Genomic DNA, 27,868 nt, shown 5'->3' with positions numbered 1-27,868 from the left:
AAACGTCGATATCCAACCTTGAACTCAAAGGTTCGTGCACATACAAAGAAAACAAAACAATAACATTACCCTATTACATGAATAGAGCTGATTAATATCTCAGGCCATTATCTCAGACTACTAACATCATCCTTGCATACCTGCAGGAAACTTCCACATGCAAGTTTTGACTCCTGGCAAATAAGAATAAGAAACAGGATGTGTTGAAAGTAATGTCTATTTTTTTATAAAAGTAATTAGTACTTTATATATATATACATTACTCTCTATGTTTAGTCGTGATTATGAGGATTATAAACAAGAATTTTCAAATATAAATTAGTTAACCTAGGTCAGGCAATAACTTAACTCAGGCAGCATTCTCAAACAAGACTAACCATCTGGCGGTAGAGTTGTTTGGAGCATAAATTAAATACACTCTCAACCAATCACAAAGTGTCACATGACTCTAAGGGTAGAATTCCCAAGCTAGATATTCAAAAATTTAAGCTCTTGTTATTCACCCTAGTACGAGGGTACAAGGATGGTTGGGCATTTTGCTACACCTAGAACTTAGCTAAATCCACCAGAAGATATGAAAATATAGCTTAATTTTGGCCAAAGTAGGCATGGTATCAAACGAATTTGTCCGGTGAATGCTCTATTTCTGTACTACTTACCTACGTGTGTGAATCATTTAACCTCTGAGTGTGCATACACGACAGCAAACTTCCTAAAAATGATTCCGATTACCATTCATGGCTTTGAACAACTCTTAAAACGAAGGTCATACGGTAATTGCAAAATATACTTTATACATTATCCAGAATCTACCTATAAAACAGCTATGTAATATCCATTTTTACAATTCTAGCTCCTTTAGAAAAAGGAGTGCCCTTTCGACGCATATAGTAGTGTTCAGATCCCACTTTAAACTGTAGGTCCAGTTCCGATTAGCAGAAAGTGCATAAAGTGGCCTCTCTTTCGTTTCATTCCCTCTTTCCATCTCCCTCCCTTTCCCATAACTTCCTTTCTCTCTCTCGCTCTGTCTTCTCTCGATACTTGCTCCCTCTTCTTCTCTCTTTCTTCCTTTCCTTTCTTTCTCTAGCTTCTTCTTTGCTTTTTTATTCGTGCCCTCTTCTCTCACTTCCTTCCCTCTCTTTCTTTTTCATATCCTTCCTCGTTCTCACCTCTCTCTTTTCTCTTATTTGTCTTCTCCCCTCTCGTTTCCTTCTCATGTTTCCATCTAATTAGCCTTTCTTTCCCTCTATGTTTCTCAAGTGTTTTACTTCTCTTGATTTTGTTTCTCATTAATTCTCACAGTAAATTCTTTTCAAAGTAAACAATTATTGCTTCACGTGTTGCATTGCGAAAACAATTGCGTGTCTACCCTTGAGAACTTAGCATTATTAAATATTTCATGCGTGCCGAAACATACAAGATTCAGAACAGGTCTCTCGTCCAATTACAGAACTAATTCCTAACCTTGATAATGGTCTCGTTGGAAATTCCTGAGTGAGTGGGAATAATAGACGTGTACAGTGGGTCTCAAATGTAATAGTAGGCAAATTGTCAGTCAGTTTTCTTCTGAACTGGCACTGAGTCAATTGAAAATTACTCGCAGATATGTGTAGCTAATGAACGAGTCTTCGAACAAGGCAATGTTGTGTACTCTGTTGTACGTCTTTTACATTTAACCTCCTACTGCGCTACGACACCAGGGGTCGCGGGTTCGAATCCCGGCCTGGGCATGGGTGTTCTTTGTGTGTTGCTTCATCAATTTCATGATATCATCACTCATCCTCATCTTCAAGATTAGCCAAAAGTAGCAGAAATGTTAAGTAATGGGGAGTACCCCTTCTCCCCTTCGCACCCTCAGGCGCTACCATGAGCATTATGCATGTTCTTTCTTATGCCAGTTATTTCCCTGCCTCACAACCAGTTTGTTCCTTCTCAATCAAGAATTTCTACTGTCTGGTATGCGGGTTGAACTTTCGTACAGTCACTCAGGGAGCCCAATAGAACAGATGCAGTGCTAAGCAATGCGACAGGTGTTTCGCGGCACTGTATACCACCCCCTATAAAATATATATCTTGAATATCGCACACGAGCAAAACACGCAATCAAAACGTTCTCTCGCAACCAAAAGTTCTGTTCTAATTGCGAACAGTCCTAATTACGAACAACGCCTAAATGGTCCTAATTCCGAACACACAAAATTGAGAAACACTTCCATACCCTAATTGCGAACAGATGGAACTGAAAAACGTGTTTTAAAAAACGAATAAGGGCGGGTAGTGAGCCAGAGACACAGCTGGTTTGACTAGCAACAATAGCCAATGTGATTGACTTATCACGATCTTCTACTTTGTAAATCTCTTTTCGTTCGATAAGTCACAGCAAGTATACATTCAATGCTTAAATTAGATATTGGTGAAACGGTTTGTTCATGATATTATATACTGGGCACTGTATATTCAGAATTAAACAATCAATTAAAATATAATATCCTTGGATCGTGTATTGACTGGGTTTTATATTGTAGTGGTTCCATATGGAATATAATTAAAAATATCTCAACTATTCCAGGTTAAAATTGAGAAATATTTGTTTTTCATGATGATAAATTGACTAAAAGACATTTAAAATATTACCCGCACTATCAGTTTTTTTTAAAAAAGGCACTTCTACATTCACCCATTCATAATAAAGAGATATTAATCTCGGCATAATGCCATATTGTAATTCAAAATATGAGACATCTTTGTAGCAAATTTCACTGGAAAATTTGGTACAGGAAGCGAAAATCACTTTATACAACACTCAAAATACATTAGACAATAAGACATTCTCTAATCAAAATAATTATTCGGCTTTCTAATGAGATACAATCGTCTTCCTGCTACATTCTTGTAATCAACCCTATAATTCTGGAATGTAAACTTGTTGACGTTCGCTGCTAATGCGGGGGAGGGGGTAGGAGTCAAAATGGTACCGTTTGAGTTATTTGGTTGTGCATAAAGTATATTGCTTTATGGTCACTGCTGAAACTAATTCACTGAAGGGCCGCTGACATTCCTAGCGCCTCTCGTTACAGACTAGTTCCTTGTTTGACTCTTACGCAGTTGCCTCGGTGTCATGCGTTGATTGGTCGAATCACGATTTCGGCACCGAAGGTTCCGGGTTCCAGTCCTGGCCAAAGGAATATTCTTTCGTACACGTGTCCTTTCATCAATTTTATCTAATCCTCGTAGTCACGATTAGCTAGAAAGTGCCAGAAAAGCAACGTAAATGTGCCTCCCCAATGGCGTAGTGGTATATTCGTCGCCGTGTAATCAAGGGGTAGCGGGTTAGATTCCCGGTGCGGGCACATGGCACAATGGTTCGGATCCCAATTTAAATTGTAGGTCTAGTTCCGATCAGTCTTTCTGTGCATAAAGTTGACTTAAATCAACAATTCAAAATTTAAAAGAATAAAGAGGACAACGTTAATTGAAAAAAATGCAGAAATTTATCATCGTAAGAATTTGAAATCCATTGCTACAAATATCTAGCAGATTTTTTGAGAGTTTTCAGCTTGGGAGTCGACCTTCAACAATGACCTGAGAATATTCTTTGCTTCTGCTTCTTTCAACATATAATTTCCTTCTTGAACGGGAACAATTTCTCACATAAAAACGCCCACGGTTTTAATTACCATCTGAGTCCTAAGCGAAGCTGCTTCATACTACCGACACGGCCGTTGCTACGCATTGTTCTCTAGTTACTCAACAATGCTCAGGTCTGCTACAGCTATGGATGACCACAATGGAACAGTGAAACCAATGACTAATAGTAAGTGCATAACCAGTGCTGTAGAACATAATACGTAATGTATTTACTTCATATGATTCATATTTTTATGTGACGTCACATCTTTAAAATATGTCACTAATATATTTATTTTGAGCAAAGAAAGCGTAATTTCCGTGTTATTATATGTAATATTGCACCTTGTTTGTAATGTATATATTTTGTTTAATATTTATTTTATGCTCTATTATGAGTAGTTCAATATATTTTTAGAATTGCGAGAGTGCACTATGTGAATTTGTATTTCTAAACATGTATAGATGTCAGTTTTGTTGATAGCATCCTTTTGTAGATAGTGAGTGATTAATCTGTACTTGAATCTGTGTTCTCGAAAATAGTATAAAAGCGAGGATATCGCATAAGAAATATCACATCAGGCCTGGCCCATATCCATGGTAACGGTTAAAGTTTTTGCGTGCGATGACGTGTGACCGGCCAAGTGAATGCATCACTTCAATATGAAGTCACGTGAAATGACAGAACGGCAGTGCTGCAGTATGCAGATATTAAACATCAGAACAAGAACAATGTCTAGATGAGGATGTGTACTACAGGCTGTGGAAAAGAAGATGCGATAGCCACTAACGCCGTCAAACGGTTGGGCGGGAACTTTACGTCACATACCATGAAGACGTAATAGGATCTGAGCTGATTATGTCCTTTGCGATTAGTCCACTCGGAATTAGTTCACTTCATCAAATGATTTACTAAATCTCATCAATTTACATTGTCGAGTTTGTTATTTCTGTTCTTTTTGGTTTAGATTCAACATCTTCTCCGAAGAGAAAATATGCTAATTTCTTTGTTTTCCTTGTCCCTGTACATCCAGGGTCAAGGAAGTCAGTAATAAGGTGTGTATAGATTGAATTGTATCTTCTCCAAATATGATGTATAAAGAAACAAACTGCCGGAGAACTAAGTGAGGTGAGTGTACATTTTTATATTACTATTATAGTGGAACTCGCGACTCCTGTGTACCGTACTCCAGTGTGGAGGGGAGCATGCTTTCTTATAGTCAGAGTTGAATGGAAGAGGAGGAAGGTGCGCGGATACTTTTCGACGAAGGTTCTTTTTCTTGTAGTCGCTCTTATAAGTAAGGGGAACTGTGATTGGTCATTCATCTATTTTATCACTTCTTCATCATCTCAATTGACTTAAATGGCCGGAAGAGCAAAGTAAATTTATCAAATATAAATTCAAACACTTACAGTTTAATAAATAACCAAAATAGAATGAAAAATTAGCAGTTTGTATTTTTATTGCTTTATGTGAATATGTATGCAAAAACGAGAGAGAATTGTACACCAATGGCAAAAGGAATGGTAAGCGAATTGCCCATCACCATTTTCCTCCAGTCTGCTTTCCCCAATCTGGTGATCACAAATTGAAATAAGCAGAAGACATCATCTGCTTTCCATTATTTAAAACAACACAGGATGTAGAACTAAAAAAAATGAAAATGGACAATTTGCATACTATTATCTATCTCTTCAAGAATAAAAATACATAAATTTAGAACCACACTAAAGAGCTTGATAATACTCTCCTCACAAAAAGTTTGTAATATTATTCTATTAGGCACAACAAATTTCAAATGTTATTACATTAGGCAATAGGACATAGTCACAGTGCCATACGTCCGCGAAAAGATGGGAACGTCGACCTCACAGATACCATATGTTGTTGCATTTCAAAGCCGTGTCTATCACCTATTTTCTAACGTAACAATATTCCATACTTTTTGTGAGGAGTGTATAACAAATGTTTTATAGATTATTTGTGTCACATTTTCTATTAATGGAAATTAACTTTAAAACTTTTTCTTATTATTACAAAATACACTACATTACTTCTTAACTTTCTTAAAGTATTATTGTTTTTACTAATTTAATATAGATATAACTAGACTATAGGTTAATTTCCTTGTATTCAAAATTAGACATTAATATTATTGACATATCCCATATCATAGTGAAACTTATACTTGTATGATCAAGTGAATGGAAATCAATGAATTAATCTTTGTAGTTGGCTGTACGTCTTTAATTTAGTTTTAAATTAAAGCCGTACTAAAGGTAATTTTGTGGTAATTTTTCGATAACAGATGGCAGCACCGTTTGCCATGGCAACCGAGGGCCATGTTGCCAGATCTCCGCGTAAATATAACCAAGGTATATACATACAGGTAGGTCGATTAGGGTACTCGATGTGAGATGAAGCCATATTGGTTAAAGGTGAGTTAGTGAATTTAAAAAAAAGTAGTAAATCAGGGAAATTGATAATCATGAGATTTTAGTTATATGTTCTTCATACAGAAATAAACAATATATCATCAGTGGAGGGTATTAATAGTCGAAATATTAATATAAAATCCGTTGTTTTATATTAAGTATTTGTTTTAATATTTAGAACGCAGAGAAGAAAATGCAATAATGAGTGTAGTTAAATATTAATATAAAATTCGTTGTTTTATGTTCAGTATTTATTTTAATATTCCGAACGCAGAAAAGAAAATACAATAATAAGTGTAGTTAATTCAAACACGAAACGAACCAAGTGAGGACAGTAATTGAAATAATTGAAAACATTTTGTGAACAAGTTTGAAGCAAATGCTGCGTTGACTCAGGCACGTATCCAAGGGGGCTCAGGGTGCTAGAGCCCCCCCGAAAGTTTTCGGTTTACACTAGATAAAATGAGGCTTTTTGGTTTCTTGTGTGTGTGAAATAAAATAATGTGACGAAAATTTAAGGAGAGAAATAATTATCGAGGCAAGGTAAATTTTTCTACAACCCTGTAATTGATAATAGCACGTGTCCAATGTGGGGATAAGGGGGGTCGACTCCGCAGGAAATGTTTCAGTTTACACTAGATAAAGTAGGTTTTTGGCTTCTTGAATAATGTGACGATAATTTAAGGAGAGTAATAATTATCTAGGCAAGACAGAAAATGTTCTATAACCCTGTTATTGATAATAGCATGTATCCAAGATGGGGATCAGGGGGGGTCGAGCTCCTTCCAAGGGAAATCTTTCAGTTTACACTACATAAAATTAGGTTTTTGGTTTCTTGAAAGATGAGACGATAATTTAAGGAGAGAAATAATTATCGAAGCAAGGTAGAGAATGTTCCATAACCATATTATTGATCATAGCACGTATCCAATTTGGAGATCAGGGGGCCGAGTCCCCGCAGGAAATCTTATCAATTTACACTGGATAAATTAGTTTTTTGGCTTCTTGAATAATGTGACGATAATTTAAGGAGAGTAATTATCGAGGCAAGACGGAGAATGTTCTATAACCCTTTTATTGACAATATTGCACGTAAACTTTTCTTGCTTTTTCATTGTTGTTGTCGCAGCGAACGCGATCATTGTGTAAAGATTTGTCATCATTTGGAAGCTGCACAACAAAGCGTGCCACGAGTAGGACGATTCTTTGTATTATTTATTCTTTGGAAAGCGGGAAAGGAAACGTTCTTAAATAAGAGGTGGAGTCGAACCACTGGTAATATTAACGAAACGTTTTACCTGCGGAACATTCTAGAATATAATGAAGACGTAAATACCCGGCTTCAATTTCCCGGTTGATCAGTACAACAGAATCTGTTAGTAATTCGAAAATGAAGAGGACTAGTGAGACAATTTCCCGTAAACTACAGAAGTCTACTTCTAGTTCGTGTCCAAAGTTGAAAATATTGATGTCTGTGGAACTCTAGGAGCCTCAGTGTAGTGCTAGTTCGGGGCATGAGCCGAAGAGATCGAAGGTCTAAAGTGAATATTTCAGGAGTACCGGATATTGGGGCGGTTTATTAAGACATAAATAAGTTGTACAGATCAACTGTAATTTTATTTGTACCCGGGCCAAATTTCGTGTCTGCAGTCCGAGACTTTCATGGGATAAAAATTACTTTTATTTAAGCCAACTGGGTTCGACTCACACTCAAAAACTTAACCACTACAATGGGACAGCCGAAAATTATATGAATGTCGAGAAGAGAAAGCAGGAAGATGTTGGATTTGTAGATATTTTAGCGGAATTTTCAGGCTCTGCCAGGACCCGAACCAGGGTCTCTGGCATGTCGTGCCGTTGCTCTACTGGCATACCCAGGATTTTCGAAGGGATGGGGGGGGGGAGTGTTACGTATACTTTTTCTCGGTAGTCAGTCTTCATTTTGCCATATTTCTCTGCCTTTGACGTTCATTTTTTTTTTTTTTTTTAGAAATACTGAGGCAATGGAGGGTTATGACCCCCATCACGCCACTGGAGATAAATGAGTGAGCATTTTATCATATTGGAAGTCGAAACATTAGATGTGTTGGGAACGGAAGGGTTTTCACTGTGCATTAATTGTTTCTCGATCCAGCTGTGTTCGAGAATAGTTCCTTTGTTTCGTGCCGATATATGACAAGACTGCGGAAGCTGTGACGGACAATTTTGAACACTTGCGAGTGCTTAGGCCTGAATATGAACAATTAGGTGGGTTTCAGCTTTTATAAGAGCTGCATACATGGGAAGACAAGACACATTAGTGGTGTTCAGGCTCGAATCAGGGAGAAATATTCGAGAACTGTGTGCATCCAGTTCACAGCCCACATTTTGAATCTCGCATCGTCGAGTGGATTGTCCATCCATTGTGTAACAGCTTCGTGAAGACACTCAAAGACACCAAAGATGTTTTGATGCCTGATGAGAAGAAACGGACGAACACGTGATAAAAATGGCAGCCTTAAACGGTGGTTACTATTTAGGGGACAGTTGCTCCCCATTTTTTTGCCTCCGCACTATGGGCTCTTAATGCTAGGCCTTGTCTACCAAGAGAAAGTAAACTTTCCTTGACCCCCCCCCTCCCCGCTATGCACCTGTGAGGTTCTATCTATACCACTTAAAAATATATTGTCCCCCCTCGCCCCGAAAGAAATTTCTGGATACGTGCCTGCGTTGACTATACACTTCATTTTGTATGACAGAACTTTCTGCTTTTGATTGGAGACTTTATACTCTGTCCCAACTATCTCTGCTGCAGCAAGGCTGCACATAGCGGCAGAGAAGGGGATCGAGTGGGCAGAGCAAAGCAGTACACGATGCTGCGAAAGCTGGTAACTACAGCAGCTTTCCGCCGTTCAGCGGAATCCCGTTCCTTCTCACGTGTTCATTGGTAGAGCCGTCTCGCGTCACTACTTGTGCAGAGACTTGCTTTCGTTCGCTTGATCCAGCGAAGTTCTTTTCTTGTGTATGGACCGACTGTTCAAAATATTCTTTGGTAGAACGTATTCAATGCACCGTGCTTTCATTGTTGAAATACCATTCGCAAGATATTATTTTCTGCACCCTGTATTAGTAAAATGAAATTAAAGATAAAACACATTTTCAATTTTTTCAATTATAAACATTGTTGAAAAATGCTTAAAAGTATTAATGTTCATTTTTCCACAAGGCCGTAAATTTCAGTTTCCTAATGTATTTTTCTTGTAGAATTACAATTGATACAAAAAAGCATTTTCTCAGGATGACGATAAGACCAAATAATCTTTGCTTATTGTCAATTGTGAATATTCGTCTGAAGAAGATCCTGTTAGAGGGTGGAAACGTTACTTTTTTGTATATTTTTTTATACTATAAAAGCTTTCCTTCGTCAACATTTTAATGACATGAAAACAAGACTTAACAGTGTTACAATGGAAATTAAATCTCAAATTACTATATTTTAAGAAAATTATTTATTTGAAAAACTTAAATTGGTGTTTTAAGTCATCTTTACGCACAGAAAGGCTAATCAGGACTGGACCTACCGTTTAAAGTGGGATCCGAACCACTGTGCAATGCGCCTTCACCATGTATCGAACCTCTTGAGTAGCTACAAGGCGACGACTTTACCACCACGCCATCGGGGAGGCCTTTATTTGAAAACCGGGAATAAAGGTAAACGAGCAGCAAGTGTTTGTTCGTTTCAAAATACTTAAGTACAATTTTACACAAGTTGCCTCCGCACAATGTCCAAAGTCCGGTTTCACAGTTCTTCACGAATTATACTGGTTTGTTATGCAGCTGTCTTTAGAAGTAACAGTAACAGTTTCGTGTAACAGTAACTGTAAACTACTTACTTTATGACATTAGTACCCGAAATTCAATTATTTTTCCACCTAACTAGTAACTAACTTCGAAGTTAGTTGTACACTCCTGTTCACATAAAGTGTCACTCTTTATAGGGTCGAACAGTTGAAGTATGTACCAATTGATGTGAACAGAAGTGTACAATTACTATTTTTTTTGCATAGAAAGGAATTTTCTTCTGTTCAATTTTTACAATTTTTTGAATCATATCCTCGCCTGAAACAATGGATGAATTAGTGATTATTGAAATCGTGAGACCATGAGAACAATCTTATTTATTGCCAACAACCAGAATGTATATATTCCAAGTGTATTTTAATTAGAATAATTTCCAACAATCCTCATTGGTATACCACAGTTCAACAGTAATTCTGAATAATATATTGTTTGCTCAACAAAAATACAATAAAATATTATTTTTTCATTTTTAAGTAAAAGATGTGGATTTTATTACCTCTGTATTTACATATAAAATATATTAACTTAGTTATAATTATGTGGTTGATTGATTTAGTTTGTTTTACTACGCTTTTCTGATATTTTTGTCTAATCGCAAAGATGAAAACGAGTGATAAATGATGAAACTTATGAAGGATCACATACAAAGCATACCCATTCCGGGATTCGAACCAGAGACTCCTAGCGTCGTAACGCGCTGTTCTAACCACTCCAACACGGACACCAGCAGTTATAATTGAAGACTAAAATTGGTAAACGCTGTAAGTGCCACAATAATTCAAACACCGTTTTCCACATTAAACTGTGAAATTTGCAATACTTTACTTTTGAAAAGTAACTTTCCAAACACTGTCGATATCTTAGATAAGATACTCAGACAAGAATTGTGAGAGACGTTTTCGAAGATACAATATGATAATAATTACCACTAGAATAAAATTCAAATCATTGCATGAAGGGATTACTAAAACTATATATTCGGGATATACGTATAAATTCACATTAACATTTTTCTTTCAATGTAGTAACTTTATTCTCCTTCTTGCCCATCCTGCAACATTATGTGGTTCTCTCATAGATGCGTATGCTTCTTGCTGTCTTGAAATCATCATTCCATTCAGAAAGCAATGAATATCCTAAGATTTTGAGCAAATACCCTTCAAAATTGGAACTAGCAAAAATTTCAATGAATGTGTGCTATAACTTGACAGACAAGACAAACAAGTTATACCATTCCCATTATTTTCAGTTTCTCAAATATACCGTTCCCAATTGCTGACTACTTGCAACCAGATATTAAGAAGTCTTGCAACATCATTTCTTGAGTATATTTTGGACTCTTGATATCTTGTAAACCATCGCCATCCAACCATGTAATGTGCAAATTGTGTACGGTTCAAACAATCCACACAGACGATTTTTATTCCATAGAAGCATATCCACAAACTTCCACGGTATTGGGTTGCCATTGTTAGTCAAATCTGTTGACCTTTTTACAAATTTCAAGGTATTCTTAGAAGACACATCAAATAGATTCTCAAATGTTCATCTGCAAAAGGAGCAAATAAAAATATTGTTAATATGGTGTATGAGACTATGAACTTAACAAAGATGAAAAAAATCATTTTCATTACAATGTTACAACCACAGACAAGTTGAGTTAATAATAAAATGAAAACAACTTAGAGATGTTGTGTAAGTGGATGTGAATATAATTGATCTAAACTGCACCATAATGGTTAACGAAGTGGTCCTTTTATAACAGAATTATGAAAGGGTTGATTCACAGTATCAGCTCACTTCAGTGACTCAGATCTATCTTTACAGTGCATGTTAAATATGACCATAGGCGTGCGCAGACCCTCTGATTAGGAGGGGGCAAAAGCCTTGAAAGTTTAGTCGGGACTAACTTCACTTTATCTCACTGTTTTAGTTCTATTGCATTGATGGGTATATGTGTGTGTGTATATATGACATATTATTTATATACATTACATAATCAATTCATCCGCCCCATAACAAACCAATAGCAAAAATGTTACAAATTGTCTCTGAAATATGCGCGCTCCTTTTCCTCCAAACCAAGCTGTTACAGGAGCTACTGTCTGAAGTACTTAATTGTTCTTACACTGTCTCTGGTAATTTACAATGCACTACAGCAAATAAATTGCGAGCGAATCGAGCAAGAAGATTTCATGATCCAAATTTTTGCAAAGTGAAAACTGTATTGATTTAATATGGCGCAAAAAAAATCACGGGACGCCATGGCGTTCTCTTTTACAATTTTTCTCATTCAGATTGTTCAGCGTCCAGGGACAACTCCCGCCGTCCCCTAGCTATGACTATGAACTTGACAAGACTGTAAGAAAAGCAGATATTGCGAGCGAACCGAGCAAGAAAAGTTTACGAAATTTATTTTTGTTTGCCACCCTACAAGTGCTCCTGGCCGTCTGGAAAAAAATGATGATAGAAAGACGTGAAAACTAATTCCATTTTGAGTATCCTATTGTCCTGCTACTCTTAATTTCTGCTAGTTTTACTTTATCTTAATTCAATGTTTGCCCTCCTAGAATTGATTTCCGTCCAAGGTTGTGATAAGGCAATGCCCCTCTGCCCCCTTGTGGTTGCGCCACTGCAACTAATATCGTTTAATAAGTCATAAGATTCCTCTACACTAAATTTCTAGTTGAAAGTATAATAATGTAGGGGCATGGAACGTCTAGAAGGGGGGCAAGGATTACCACACCTCCCTCTTCGAAAACGAATTTCCACCTAAAAGTATATATTTCACACGTATAATTTGATTTCAGTCATAGTAATTTACATTAATTATTACGTATGCAATGGAGGGACGCAAGTATCGATAATTTCAAATTCAAGTGGTTTTTTTGAGGGGGCAGCACTATTATCGGGGTAATATGCCCCACGGAAAAATATCTTGCTTGTCCCTATGTGGAAAAAATCTGCGAACGTCCGTGAGCCCCCCGTGCGCACGCCTATGAATAGGACTTTGACTTCAGTAGGTTATTGAATCAAATATTCGTAACATAATCTGGACAAATTATGATTTATCTGAAAATCACTCAATCTTACCACAAATAAATAATTGGCCTTGCACTTGTAAAATATGTGAACTTCTAATATTTACTAATCTATACTAATTTGTAAATTCTCAGTAAACACGAAAACTATTGTTTGGTAGACTGTTAGGACTTTACTCTTTTAGCTGTTAGGGTGTACTTTTACACTTTAAATACATAAAGCTTGAACTTATTGGAAATGTTGCGCTACCATTACAAGGCGTTCAAAATTATGAAAGAACGAGAAAACCAAATGTTTTATACAGCTTACAAAACCGGTTTTCTAACCTGATTCTGTGAAAGAAGATAACAGAACGTTGTCCAGAACTTGCACAAAATTCGGGGATCTCACAATAAATCTATTCCAATCCAACCTAACAGCTTAACCTACTTATTGCATTTAACATTTGCGAGCTTTATGAACTGTGTTCAAGTTTCAAAAAATAAAAGAGAAAAATCTTGTTCAAAACAGGTCAGAAACAACTCGTTCCAACCTTCTACAAGGGAAAAGTGAAACTATAATGAACGACTGATTTGTAATACAAATTCCGATGTACGTACATTTGAATAGCACCAGTGAAATACGAAAATAATCTCCCAAGAACGATAGTAGAGCATTTTGTGCAATATCGATTTAACGCCAGAATATAATCTATATGAAGGTATTTCATGCTCTAGTAATAATCACAAAACTGTAATACATATCTGCATTATGCCTAATTTAGTATAACATTCTCTTCTGATTTTACAATTGCAAAGAATTATGAACTTCGTTTGTAAGGAAAAATGCGTGCTGCGTTGTAAAGGTTGAGACGTTGAATCGATATTCTCACAGAAATTATATCGGAAGGTATTTCCTCAACATATAAATAAATCATACATTCTGCATCACTCTTGCATATTGCAAACGTTTTACTTTTGATGGATTAAGCAACAAGCATTTAAATATAAGACTTACCTTTCAGTTTTTTCCGATGTTTCCTTCTTCCAACATGTACTGTATTCGTTATTCTCTGGTAACTTGGTTTAACTTTCACGATTTCGACGCACTTGTATTGATCATATCGTTAGAAAACACGGCCTGAAATATCGGCAACAGTGTTGGCTAAAATCTGCACCACGGAGTATATTGCGACGAAACGCCACTTCAAAAGTTTTAATGATAGGCACTACTCTCTGAAGGTACGAAATGTTTTCATTTTTTCACATAGTATTTCAGATGCTTGCGGGAAGAACATGTGATCTTTGTTTCACCACGAAATCTTCCATACTAGTCATAAAAGAAAGAAAATGCACCGGTATTAACAAAACTACCACTTCAGCGCCATCTGTACGGACCAGTTTGAACATGACGGAGACCTTATATTTTCTGTTATTTACTTAAATCCCTTCAATCGTAACAGAATTATAAGGTTCACATGTTCTAGTGAATAAAACAATCTTTTATTTCGGAAAATTTCTTCCTTACCGAATCTCTATTAGTTGTACGGTTACCCTTAGAAATTTGGGTCTATGCTTTAGCATGGCTTTAGAACCCCCTTAATATTTCAAGAAAACTATATTTCTGCAATATACTTTTGCAACTGATTCTACATTATGGCCAAGTTACAAAGCAAAAATTAAACCATAAAGCTAAACTTCTACAGCTGATCAAATTCTAATTACGGCTTCGCAGTAACTCAACTTAGCTTTGAACAAAACTTCGTGTATATTTTGTGCTTATAACAAAACCGACAAGAAAGTTGTCGTATTAATCATTTTACACATCGGTAAGAAGACACACTTGGTTTGTACTGCAGAAATTAAAGACTACACATCGAAAGGTGGAAAAAATGTGCCCTTGCATGTTAACCTGAGACTGCAGTGGCGTGCCCAGGATTTTCGAAAGGGAGGGGTTACGTACACTATTTTTGATAGTCATTCCTCATTTTGCCATCTTTTCCTATATTTGACGTTCCTATTTTTTAGGTATACTGGCCCAAAGGTGGGGGGGTTATAACCCCGACCAACTCCCCCTTGGGCACGCCAGTTCCTGAGAGAATTAAATTTTACTTCATGCCAAGTTTTAGTGAAAGCAAAGTTGAACAGTATTATATTTTATGTTAGGCATAGGCATGGCATAGGCATGATATATTCGCGGAAACATGTTGTGCACTGAAGAAAAAAATACAAGTGCATAGCCTAGTGTAAATATAGCGTACATAAATGCTAATTTGAACTTTTCTTTTCTGGTATGCACAGTATATTATGTTCAACGTACTTGGAAGATGTATGTTGTGCTGAACTAAAATAAATAATAATAACAAGTGGTGTGCGGTCTCTCGAAAAGTCGGGACCGGGATCGGAAAGAAAAATTCCGTCCCGATCCCGACTTCAGCAAATGACTTCCCTACTGGATCCCGAGCAGTCGGGAAATACCGAATGGTCATTTTTAAAACGATATTAATTCTTGAACTTTTCTACATTGCAAGTGTCTGGAACTTATCGAAAATTGTTAGTTTTCATTCGAGAAATGCAAAGACAATCACTTAAGGTGAAAATGACGTGTAGAATTTGAGATTTCCAGAGCCTCGGAAAATTTCGGAAATTTCCCGTCCCAAAATTTCACTACTAGTCTAGAAATTGCAAATATTTCCCGTCCCGAATGTCGGGATTTTAAAAAAAAAAAATACCGTTCCGATCAATAATATTCTGTCCCGCATAACAATAAGTACCCATCGATATTTATTTTCAATTTGTCTGAAGCCATAAAATGTAAATGGGTGGAAATGCTCATTTGTGTACTCGATTTCGTGTGTTCAGTTTCTGGCATGGTTTCCTATCTGCATAGTGCAACACTAGCGCATAGATTTGGAATTCATTTCATGGATAAATTCACCTCTTACCGTCGTTTCGTCATCACGAGTAAACAACGGATTGGCCCAACCTATACTTCTAATAACCTTGTATCACACATTCGCCACGGATCGTCGAAGATTTTAAACTTAAAAGAACTTCTCGGTGTTGTACATACATCTTGGTATGGTAGTTCGGGGCACAAGCTAAGCCTATGTGACCATAGGTATGCCGATGGCCATGCATTGATGCTATGCACAATACTGCAACCATTCTACGTTAAGAAATAAAGCTAGCCTAAGGATTAATTTTGAATAAAAGGCAAAAGAGCAAATATTGGCTGAGTTATTATTGCATATCTCTTGGTGTGGTAGTTCGGCACGCAAGCTAGGTCTATGTGATCATAGGCATGCCGATAGCCATGCATTGAGTTTATGCGTTTTAGTTGAGTCAAGTCATCGTCAAAGTGAAATCCTCACCTTCGTACTAAGCCTGTTTGCATTATAATCGCAATAAATAAAGAATAAATCCTTTAGTTTTGTCTACTGCAATAATGTGGTTTGATTCCTCTGTGATGTGAAGCATTGTCTTTGCCTAACACTATCCCTGTACCTGAGAGGAGACTATGTACTTCACCGAGTCTTATCGCTCACCTCTGATTAATACTGAGTTATTAATAATAAGAATAATATAACGACATAATACCAAACTTAATAATAATACGTTTAATAAGTAAAGCAGCTTGAACGTATCATACTTTATTATTGTCAACCACGGTATCTAGTGATATGTTGTAGTTTTCTCAGGCTAACATTATTAATTAATTCGGTAAGTGCTGATTTTAATTGGCATTGCACACTGAACATCAAAAATTTCTAATTAATGCTATTTGGAAAATCGAAGGCTATATTATATTATACTTAGAAAAGTAATACCTTGATTAATAATTTGATTTTGGGCAACAAACGAATGCGATGCTATACAAAAAATACATAATGTTATGCATTCACACGTATTACTCTCAAGACCTTTTTTCTTTATTGCAGATGAACGTTCGAGCAAGTTGTATCTCCTCCCATTATTGCAGTCTATGGTCTTGATAATTGGAATTTGCATTACGTGAGTCGTACATTTTTAAACTCTGTTATTATCATATTATTGTAGTATAGGCATGTGCATTATCGTGTCGTGGACACCCCTCATGCTGTGCAATCAGACCTAGGAATATCAGAGTGGTAGCGCATTACCTTCTCTATCTGAAAGCCTGATCGCTTGCTCTTGTCACGTGACTAAGCGTCAGCAACTGGAGGCGATAGCCGCCATGTTTGAGTTGTTTCTTGGGAATCAATGTTGGACTTTTTTAGTGAATATGGAATTGTAATGAAAATTTATGAATTGCATTCGAGTTTACATGACGTGCAAATATGCTTAAATGTACAAAAGGTATGGTGTATAACTGTTGTGTGCTCAATTGCAGAGGCAATTATGATGAAAAAGGTAAGAGTAACGTTCACATTTTTTCAAGATGTTGCTGAAAATTATAAATGTGTAGTGTAATTCGGTCCCTACGAAGAAGTACAAGTTAAGTAATAAAGGTTTTATGTTCAGAAATAAATAACAGAAATAGTTCATGATGTAAAGATTTCAAGTATCCGGAATAGGCATATAATATACTCTTAGATTTGGTCAAGTTCTATTTTTGTCACCATTTTTTTTTTTTAGAAATATCAAATAATTTACCCTGAATTATAACGTTAAGATTAACGTTAAGATGCGTTGTTGATTATGATTGCAAAATAATGAGTTTCAAGATTTAGTCAACGTTTAAAATATTACGGTCATATCTACCAAAGCAGTTTTGTTAGTGTAAATGTTATGCAAGCATTCGATAACATATTCATATAATTTACACAAATGTTCAGTTTCAAAATATGCTTAATGAAAGAAAGTTATACAACTGGGCCAAATTGATACATGTGTATATTTAAATTTTTATTTTACTCCGCTTTTATGCTTCTCTAGGCTAATCGGAGGCTAATGGAAGAAGATATGCTATGAATTCAAATACAAGGGTACGATGTGTAACAAGAACTTCGATGAAATATTGGTGTGTAAAATTATCCAAGATTTATATTACTTATGTTTCAACACAAATGCTTTTACACACAAAGCATTTTATTACCTAGCTATGTTATATGAACTACAAGTGTAGTAAATTTTATAAAATTGTTTCATGTGAATTGTTATTTTATATTTTGTCTTTGTGAAGCTTCGATGTTCTTAATTTTGATAATGAAATCAGTGATAATGTTTCATAATTCACTAACATTCTTGACGATTTTATTAACAGATTGTAAACACAGTGTAAGGAAATATTCCAAGTGAATGCTAATCTCGAAATATTAATATTTTTTTCAATTAAAATGTTGAAACTTAAGTTATTTCACAGATAGCCTATTACTAACCACAATGAAAAGATTCAATTTCTTTATTATTTTTCGTTCAATAAAGTCAAAAGGGTTGAATTTACAATGTGACAAGTGATTTAGGTTTAGTCTTTATTCACAGAAATGTAACATTGCCCTAGTAACCAATTTCTTTCGCATTTTCTGAGAGGTTATAGAAATTAAGTTTTTGTATTGAGATTGTATAGCTACATAGAATATATGCATTATCTGGTTGATTAATTTTGGGTAAAGTTAAAAAAAAAATTAATTGATTTGGTACGTTGGCAAGTTTACTGTCAACCTAACATGCGGGGTTTTGATTTAATCCATTGATTTTTATATACAAAAGTTCACACAAAAGCTGTAACGAGTCTTACTGCAGCTGACAAATATTCCGGATAATATTTTTCAAAGCAATACAATGTTTAATTTGTTTCCGCCAGGAAGTTTCTAACGGTTTGCAACTCTTTCTTTGTGCTAAGGTAGGAATTTTTGTGATGGCCATAGAGTCATTCCATGCCAAATCAACACAGATATGTGCAATTTTTAACCTGACCATCTCCGATTTTCATGAAATTTGGGGAGTTGAAACTATGCATAGAACTTAGTAACTATGAAAATTTTTAGTCTCGTACGTCTTGTAATTGTTAAATTATTCAAGGTCAAAGTTTGCAGAAATTGCCTTTTTTGAGCCCGCTTAGCTATACTAAATATGCTGTAACTCCGCCCCTATTTTGCCTAGGAAGCTCAAATAAAGCTTATTGTACAGGGAATTGAATACGTTTTCCAGTGATATATAACAAGCCTACCTTTGGATAAAAATATAATTTTGTCACGTGACCTTGACCTTTGACCTTGAATATCTCAAAACATGTCATCACCAAAAATCTTGAAAAAAATATATTTGGTCCCTCATACCATACTCTAAAACATACCAAAAAATCATTCTGGGACTGCAATGGGATCAGAAGATACAAAATAATATGTGCAACTATGTGACTGATAAAAGCCCCATTACATGAACTATGAAGAGTCAAATGTCCCTTAACACCCCCTACAAAATGTGAAGGAGTTATCCTGGGTATAATTGGTCATAAAAGAAATAGGTTAGGCACAGGGAGATCCCTAGCCATGTGTGTTAAGCGCAGATCCGGCATATTGTTGACCGCCATATTGAATTCAACGCAAAAATTTCAAAGGAAAGGGGGTTATGTGATATATCAAATCAGGCTAGAATTTCACGAGAAATGAAGTGACGAAGAATTTTCCAACATATATTTAACCAGCAAAAATTTATTACTGCATGCTGGTAACCATTTTCTCCTTTTCGAGGTGTTAAAAAAAAACATTGGAATGCTCCTAACGTGTTAGGAACTCATCGAGATCACGCTGACATCTTGGGAGAGAAAGAAGTATACGCACCATTGCATATGATTTTAATCAGCTACATTCACCAAATAGTTGAATAGTGAAGAATATCTCAAACAATTACGTGACACTTCCTTTGGAATGAAAAATTCTTCAGTGACGAGGCCAATTTTTATGTTCACGGTGAAGTTAATAAAAATAATATGGAATACCTGTGATTTGCTCAGTCGAATGGTTGTTGCTGGTAAGCTAATTATGTGGTATAATGTATAGCGAACGGAAATGGTTGGTCCATATTCAACAACGGAACCTTAAATGGTGAGGGCTTCTTGGATTTGTTAAGTGAACAGGTTTTTTCACCCTTGCTTACGGGATATGGCACTTTTCGAGAGTTTTGAAACAGGACAGAGTGTGACCACACTATGTAGACATTTTCGCAATTTCTTCATGGTAAATGTCTAGGAAGATTGATGGGCAGATGGGGATCTATTAAAAGGCCTGCACATTTCCCAGATCTAATATCTTAGGAGGACTTTTACCTTCAGAAACATTTGAAGAGAATGGTGCATGCACTAAAAATCCCTGATATTGACCATCTGAGAGAAGGCATAGTTGCTGCTTGCGATGTTGTTGAACATGCTACATTACCAAATGTTCTATGCGAGTGTGAGAGACGTCAACGAGTGTGCTCACAGGAACATTGACAACATTATAATGTGCATATATCGTAAGTGAAAGATATGTGTATAACTTTTTGCTGGCGTAAGATACGTTGGAAAATCCTTCGTCACTTCATTTCTCGTGAAATTCTAGCCTGATTTGATATATCACATAACCCCCTTTCCTTTGAAATTTTTGCGTTGAATTCAATATGGCTGTCAACAATATGCCGGATCTGCGCTTAACACACATGGCTAGGGATCTCCCTGTGCCTAACCTATTTCTTTTATGACCAATTATACCCAGGATAACTCCTTCACATTTTGTAGGGGGTGTTAAGGGACATTTGACTCTTCATAGTTCATGTAATGGGGCTTTTATCAGTCACATAGTTGCACATATTATTTTGTATCTTCTGATCCCATTGCAGTCCCAGAATGATTTTTTGGTATGTTTTAGAGTATGGTATGAGGGACCAAATATATTTTTTTCAAGATTTTTGGTGATGACATGTTTTGAGATATTCAAGGTCAAAGGTCAAGGTCACGTGACAAAATTATATTTTTATCCAAAGGTAGCCTGTTATATATCGCTGGAAAGCTTATTCAATTCCCTGTACAATAAGCTTTATTTGAGCTTCCTAGGCAAAATAGGGGCGGAATTACAGCAGATTTAGTATAGCTAAGCGGGCTCGAAAAGGGCAATTTCTGCTAACTTGACCTTGAATAATTTAACAATTACAAGACGCACGAAACTAAAAATTTTCATAGTTACTAAGTTCCATGCATAGTTTCAATTCCCCAAATTTCATGAAAATCGGAGATGGTCAGGTCAAAGGCTGTGTTGATTTCGCATGGAATGACTCCATAGTGACTTCCTCAATTTTGGTGTAAATATTCAATATTCTACTATTTTCTTCTAACTATATTCATCCGGAGGGTAAATGTAGAAATTTAGCATCATAAAAGAAATACATATACCTTAATTCTATATGATAAAAATACGACAATGGGTTTACAGCGTTAAGACGATTGCCTCCAGATGATGACGTCTTGACTGAGCGCTGCGGCCTGAACCTCAAGATGGTCTTGGGTAGGGTCGCCGCCGGGTCACTTTAAACTGTAGTTCCAGTACCGATTAGCCTTACTGTGCACAAAGTGAATTTAAAACACCAACTTGCAACAATGAAGGCCGTCAGCCCGTTGCCAAGACACACGACACACCGGCTCGGTCCCCTCGACAGACAAAGACCGGGCGTCGCTGCCTATCAAATATCTTTCTGTTATAAATATATAAATGCCACGACTACGTTCAGTTCCTGCGGGGCATGAGACCCCGCATCCCAAAGTTCGGGTAAAGGTCTGCTTTTGAATAATAATATAATTAAAATTAAATTTATGCTTACTTAACTAAGGCTCCAAAATAAGGTAACCATCCTCGTGCTTGAACTTCCCTCGTGATCGCACCCGCATCCCACTGACCAGTGAGGATACGCATGCGAGTCGCGAGCGAAATCAGCACGATCGAATCTGACGTCCTTTGGATTGATAAAGCCTCCGCCTCACTGACCAGTGATGGCGGGACACCTCACCAAACCCAAAGGATGCCAGTTAATTTATACTTATGAGACAAATTTGCTAAGGAAATACCAATTAACGATTATAAATTTATTTACAAAGCATAGTTAGGTTAAAAAAATATATATACAATCTTCTGATCAAGAGAAAACTACAATGCCAAAATTAAATTTGTTCAAAACTGACTTCCGTAACAGACTGAAACTTGCTTTCGAGTAAACATACAATCCAGAGAGCTCTCTCTTATATATATATTGTCCATATCCCATCATGGAACTAACCCAGCTTAACTTGGTTTCAATAAACAGGTGACAAATTATTCAGTAATGGTCGACAAAAATTTCCAGGAAACAAAAGAAAAGAAAAATTTACATAACATGTTGCCGTAAATATCTATTCGTGCTTTTGTCATATTTTCACATCTGCGTTATGTTCTCTAGAACTCATGAGGTATACTACCCTCTTCGGGGCCAACCTCCAATAACATTCATAACAAAATATAAGGGGAGCCTTTCTCTACCCAATACCAAAGCCATTTCTCGGCCACAAATTACAAATGTCCACGTGGAATTCCTTAACATAACAGGGGACACTGTCTACCCTTCTTGGCTACTCACATTGCAAAAGCAAAACAATAGACCTTTACATTAAACGAATTTCTATAAAAACATATACTCGACCGGTCACCTATTATAACTGTTTCAAAATTATATCTAATATTAAACCTAAATAAGAGAAAGCAATAAACGTTCCGGATACTCAGACTTTAAAAATGGACGTGAAACTATATAAGCTATCAGATTTAAAAGACATCCTCTGACCAGAGGTATGCTCTCGGATTTAAGTATCAAAGAAACAAATTTATTTAAATGAACCTCCTGACCAGGAGAATTCAGAATGATTTAAGAATAATTACTCGACGAGAAGGATGTATATCTTGAATTTATATCGGAGTCACACTGACCAGTGACAACTCCAACAGAATTTATGAATCAAAATTTTAAATTATTAAGATTAAATATGTATGAATCAAATTATTTATATGCTCGCTAAATCCCCTTTAAGAATCATGCTGACCAGCACAAATCCAGAAAGGTGGCTTACGGAGAACCTCGGACATTGTGGAAGGGAGAGCTGACCAGCCACTCCCCACACACGCCCGTATTCTCCCAGCCCTGGACCTCGACAAGCGATTTAATCACCTAACGATTCCGGAATCTACTGCTATACTGATTATTTTGCCACGTTGCACGTTGCATTTTCTTGAAGTTTTCTTGTAGAAGTACCGTTTCCTTGACTCCCATCTGTTTTAAGTTGTGGTAGTGGCGTAGTATGGTGATCTGGCTTCTGTTACCTCTGCAACTGTCGCTCGAGGTTCGGTCTGTAGTGGCAGTTCTATTACGAACTGAGTGTTTTGGTCCTTAAAAGGGCCGACAAAATTTTGGTCCTTACAAGGGCCTATCTTAATTTTTGGTCCTAAAAGGGCCGTTTTGCTATGACATTTCGTGTTATATCTAGGTTGTTTTTGGTTGTCTGTTTAGAATACTTCTGTGACGAACTCGACTAGTGCCTGCAGGGCTGCGACGGTTCTATCTGATTCGTTCTTCGCCTTTTCGATCTTGTCTTTCGCCGTTTTGATGAGCGTTCTTATTTTCTTGTCTTGCAGTTTTGTCAGTATCCATTTGATGATTTCATTTGTCTCTTCTTGTTCTTCAGTTGTAGTTTGAAGTATCTGGCTATAGTTCTTGGTAGTCGATGGAGTAGTCTTAGCCGGTGGCTTCTCTTGTGGTAAGCTGAATGGTAGTTGTTTCTGCTGTTCCTTCCCATCATCTAGCTTTGGTTTTGGTTTCATCTGATGTATTGATTGGAACATTTTACAGCCCCTGTAGTTGGCCGGGTGGTTTCCTCCGCAGTTGCAGCATTTTGCAGGGAGTTTTCGGTCTTTCTTTTGGCATTCTGCTGTGAAATGATTATTTGCACATTTCACACATCTTGGTTGAGCCTTGCATTGGCTCTGGGAATGCCCTATCCTCTGGCATCTGTGGCATTGCAGTATACCTGGAGAGCGGTATGGTTCCACTTTCATCTCATAATTCAGGATGTGATCTTGGCTGTAGATGTTTTGTGTTGTCTCGCTTTTGCTCAATGAGACTAAGTACAATGGCATCGGTGTCTTAATGAAGGTCTTCGGGTCTCGTTTCTTCATCTGCTGAACTTGTTGTACTTTGTAGTTTTGCGCTGCTAGCTCTGTCTGTATTTCTTTCGTTGATAGGTCGATCGGCAGATGCCGGAGTACTACTTTGACCGGCCTCTCTCGGCGTGGTTTGTCGGTGGCGTAGCTGAGCGAGTGCTCTTTGCAGTGATTGATAAGCTTGTTGTAAGCTGATCTGGTGTTGGCTTGTATCTTCATTCCATCATGTAGAATTCGGATCTTGGCTTGTTTGTCATCTATTATCTTTGTCACCGAGGTGAAATTGATGGCTTCTATCTGCGTTGTAGATGTAGACTGCTGGTAACTTGGCAGTCAGTCGATCAATTGTCTCTTCGTCATTATCTGAGAACGTTTGATACGTGTTGGATGTATCAATTGGCTTGGCTATCGGTGGTGTTCTAGCACGTACTGGCTTTTTAGGATGAATAAATGGTTCGTCCATGTCTTCTTCATCATCGGAAGAATTGCAGGGGTATTCCCTTTTCTTGGTTTGCATCTCGCTTGGAGTTTCTGGATTTGGCTGTTCTTCCATGGGCTGTGGCATGAGGTTTACTTCCTTCCCTCTGGTAGGCTGGCCAGGTCTTGATGTTGATTGTGCCTGTTCTCTCTCTTCTTCTTCTCTCTTCCTCGCCTCCTCCTTTTCTCGGTCTCTCACTTTCTTCCTTTCCTGCTTCCAGAGTTCATGGGCTTCTCTTTGTTCATTGGTCAATGGCTTCCTTGAATTCCGTGGTCGGACGAATGGCGGTCCGCCTCCTCGGCGTTGCTCGTAAACGTTTCTCTGCATCTGGTCTCCTCTCTTCTTGCTGCCCTGGGCAAACAATACGTCTGTCAGGATCGAAATCCCAAAGAAGAATCCTCCCTATTTTGCCAGCGAAACTGCTGGTATTTATACTTGCGGGATTGCGCAATTCTATTCCCCAACAAAAGATTTCGACAAACTGAAAAGTTATTTTTAGCATCCAACAATTACCCCTTCCAAAAAGGCATATCCAGAAACACAATGCAAGCTAAACTTATTTACAAACCCGCGCAGCGCCGAACGAAAAAGAACCCATTGTTGTTAAGAAAGAAAAATAATGCTGCTTCAACTTGCTTCGCGTTCTTTTTCGCTCGCCAGAAACTGCGTTACAATTTTAACAAAGATAAAATGTACATTCAAAAGATTAAAACTCCAAAAGAATTTATACGAGGGCTATTGAAAAGTAATTTAAATAAAAAGTAATTTACCAAAATTTATCAATCGTTACAAACTTAATCAATCAATCAACCAGGAATATCAGATATGCACCAGTTTTGATGTGTGGAACTCGGTTATGTTATGGCCAAATGCAACTACACACACTCACACCGCGTTTGCGATTTGTAGGCAAAGTTGCTGAGATCAGGTACTGTTATACAGGGTGGTCACAAAGAGGGCGTGCCACCTTTTTTTCGACACTACGATGGTAATTGTCGGATTACTTGATATGAACACATACCTTTGTCATTGATTAACCACCTGTGGGACTTCTTGGAGGCCCTTCAGAACGTTATTGAGGAGAACGTCACCGCTGGAAAAAAGGTCTTATTCACTCACACTTGGATTGCGAAGTGTGCCAAAGTTCGGCCGTGCTACGAAAAAGACGGTCTCCATACCGATGTTCCGGACACTTAAACCATCAGGTATGTGTTCATATACAGAATTCAACTATAACCATTGTAGTGTCGAAAATACAGGGAGACTGCGCCCAATTTGTGACCAAGTTGTATCTCCAACATGTATATGTTCCAAACTGTTGTTGAATATCTTTAACTTTCTTCGAAACACTAGTGACTTAATGTTGTATAGTATATATTTGTTGTATATATCGAGATAATGTTTTTTCTTTAATAGTTCTAAAATTGAGTTCTGATCGTATGGGTTAATCGGCGTGGTTTATGGACCAATTTACATGTATTGGGCAATCAATATAAGGAAAATACAACTGTAATAACCTTGTACGTAATACGTTTGATGTGGGGAGAGTTTTTTTTACTTTTTCTGTATGTTCAATCAAGCAGTAGAAGGAGTTTATTCTTTCACTGGAATCCTCGTACTAGGATGATTAATACGTATCAGGGTCTATTTTTGGTTAAAATTAAGCTATATTTTTATATCTTCTGGTGGACTTAGCTATTATATAGGTGTAGCAAATTGATATTCCAGGATGATTAACAAGAGCTCAGCTGATGTTCTGAGAGTCCAGTTCTATCCTAGGGTAACGTGACTATGTTGATTGGTTGGGTATATTAGTATGCTCCTTCCCTTTCCTCTCCTCCAAACTTGCAGATTTTGAGAATGCGAACTATATTTGTAAGTGAAATTCGGGAATGTCCCGAGAACTAAGCTAACTCATAAATATCCTGCAAAGATAATGTGATCCCTATTAATTAGTTAGCAGTAACTCTTTGGTGGAGTGTCTGAGAACTAAGCTGGCTTGGGAATATTCTACTTTTAGGGTCATGTGACCACTTGTTGATTGGTTGAGAGTATACTTAACTTATCCTCCAGATAGTGGCTAGTTTTGTTTGAGAATGGTGCCTGAGTAGTCTCTTAGATATGAAAACTATTGACTACTTGATTACTAGTTATTTTTTAGATACTCTGCTTGGTCCCTGGACCACAATATTGATAGTAGCCGGTCCTCATATGCCATCTTCTCCTGCCGTTGACCCTCTTCTTTTAGGATTACTTATCCAAGGGGGAGTTATGACCAGCACATACGCCCATTGGACATGTCACGTCATTCACATCAATACAATTATAAGGGTTCGTTCTAGGTCTAATTTGTGGTCAGATGACCTAATCGGGACTGAATCTTCAATGTATAATCCATCCTAGAATGTACCTCCGCCAGGAAACAAACCCAGGGCCCTTCGATTCTAAGGGGATAGCATTAGCAAAATTTCCGTCGCCGCATTATAATCAAGGGATCCAGGGTACCTGCTGGAGGCATATAGTAGTTCATATCTTACATAAAACTGTAGGTCCAGTCCCAATTAACCTATCTGTGCATAGAAGTGGACTTAAAACTCAATCAATCAATTATTAGTAGAGGTGTGAAATAAAAGGAGTTGTATTGTATTTGTATGAAGAATAATTACAGAAAGAAGGAGACTGGCATTATTTTAACTATCTGGGGAAAACGGCTCGATTACTTTTTTATCTTTTAATATGATGCTATCAATACTTTTCATAATACTTAGTCATCATTTTGGGAGAGGCAAGTGAACCTCAGCCAGAAAAATCAGCCAATGTATTATATGTATACAATGTGCCTGGGAATTTTCGCCGCACACCGCCTCGTATAAACGTTATATTCGAAGTCGTTGGATTTTGCGTACCTGTTGTTTCTTGACGTTTTTCTTCTCGTTTGGTGTTGCAAGAGGACCTTTAATCGATTCGCTATTAATTTTGTAAACAGTTTTGAACGAAATTCCAGTCGTTTCAGCATTTTCGCTTGCAGTCCAACTAACACTTTTACCAGGATTTTTCTGATTTAAGTATACAATAATATTTATTACAACTTGTCTCTCTTTACTTGTAAGACTCTGGATACTTTTATGCTTAATAATACCACCCCTTGCCATTTTGCTGTTGTAGAATAATTATAATAATAAATTCCCCCAAGAAATACCCAAAATGAGAAAGCTCGCACGCAAACAACAAACCACTTGACCCCGACAGAAGCCTATTCACGAACTTTTGCCTGAACATTCCCCGCCTCCTTCCCTCTTCCCAACACGTGTTTGCAGCAAGTGGCAACC

General features: G+C 37.1%; 1 protein-coding gene across 1 annotated transcript in view; it reads left to right on the top strand.

Moving 5' to 3' along the window:
- The first annotated feature begins 3,716 nt into the window (after positions 1–3,716).
- Positions 3,717–27,868, top strand: part of LOC145985303 (DNA damage-regulated autophagy modulator protein 1-like) — a 65,503-nt gene continuing 41,351 nt past the window's right edge. Inside the window, exons 1-2 of the mRNA XM_083119155.1 lie at positions 3,717–3,814; positions 16,865–16,937. Coding sequence (XP_082975281.1) covers positions 3,754–3,814; positions 16,865–16,937 — 134 coding nt within the window. The 5' untranslated portion in view covers positions 3,717–3,753. The remainder of the gene's footprint in view (positions 3,815–16,864; positions 16,938–27,868) is intronic.

Source organism: Lepisma saccharinum, chromosome 3 (assembly GCF_977018435.1).
Source record: "Lepisma saccharinum chromosome 3, izLepSacc3.1, whole genome shotgun sequence".
In the NCBI taxonomy this organism is placed as follows: domain Eukaryota; kingdom Metazoa; phylum Arthropoda; class Insecta; order Zygentoma; family Lepismatidae; genus Lepisma; species Lepisma saccharinum.
Note: the sequence above shows the minus strand (reverse complement) of the source record. Positions and strands in the feature narration are given on the sequence as shown.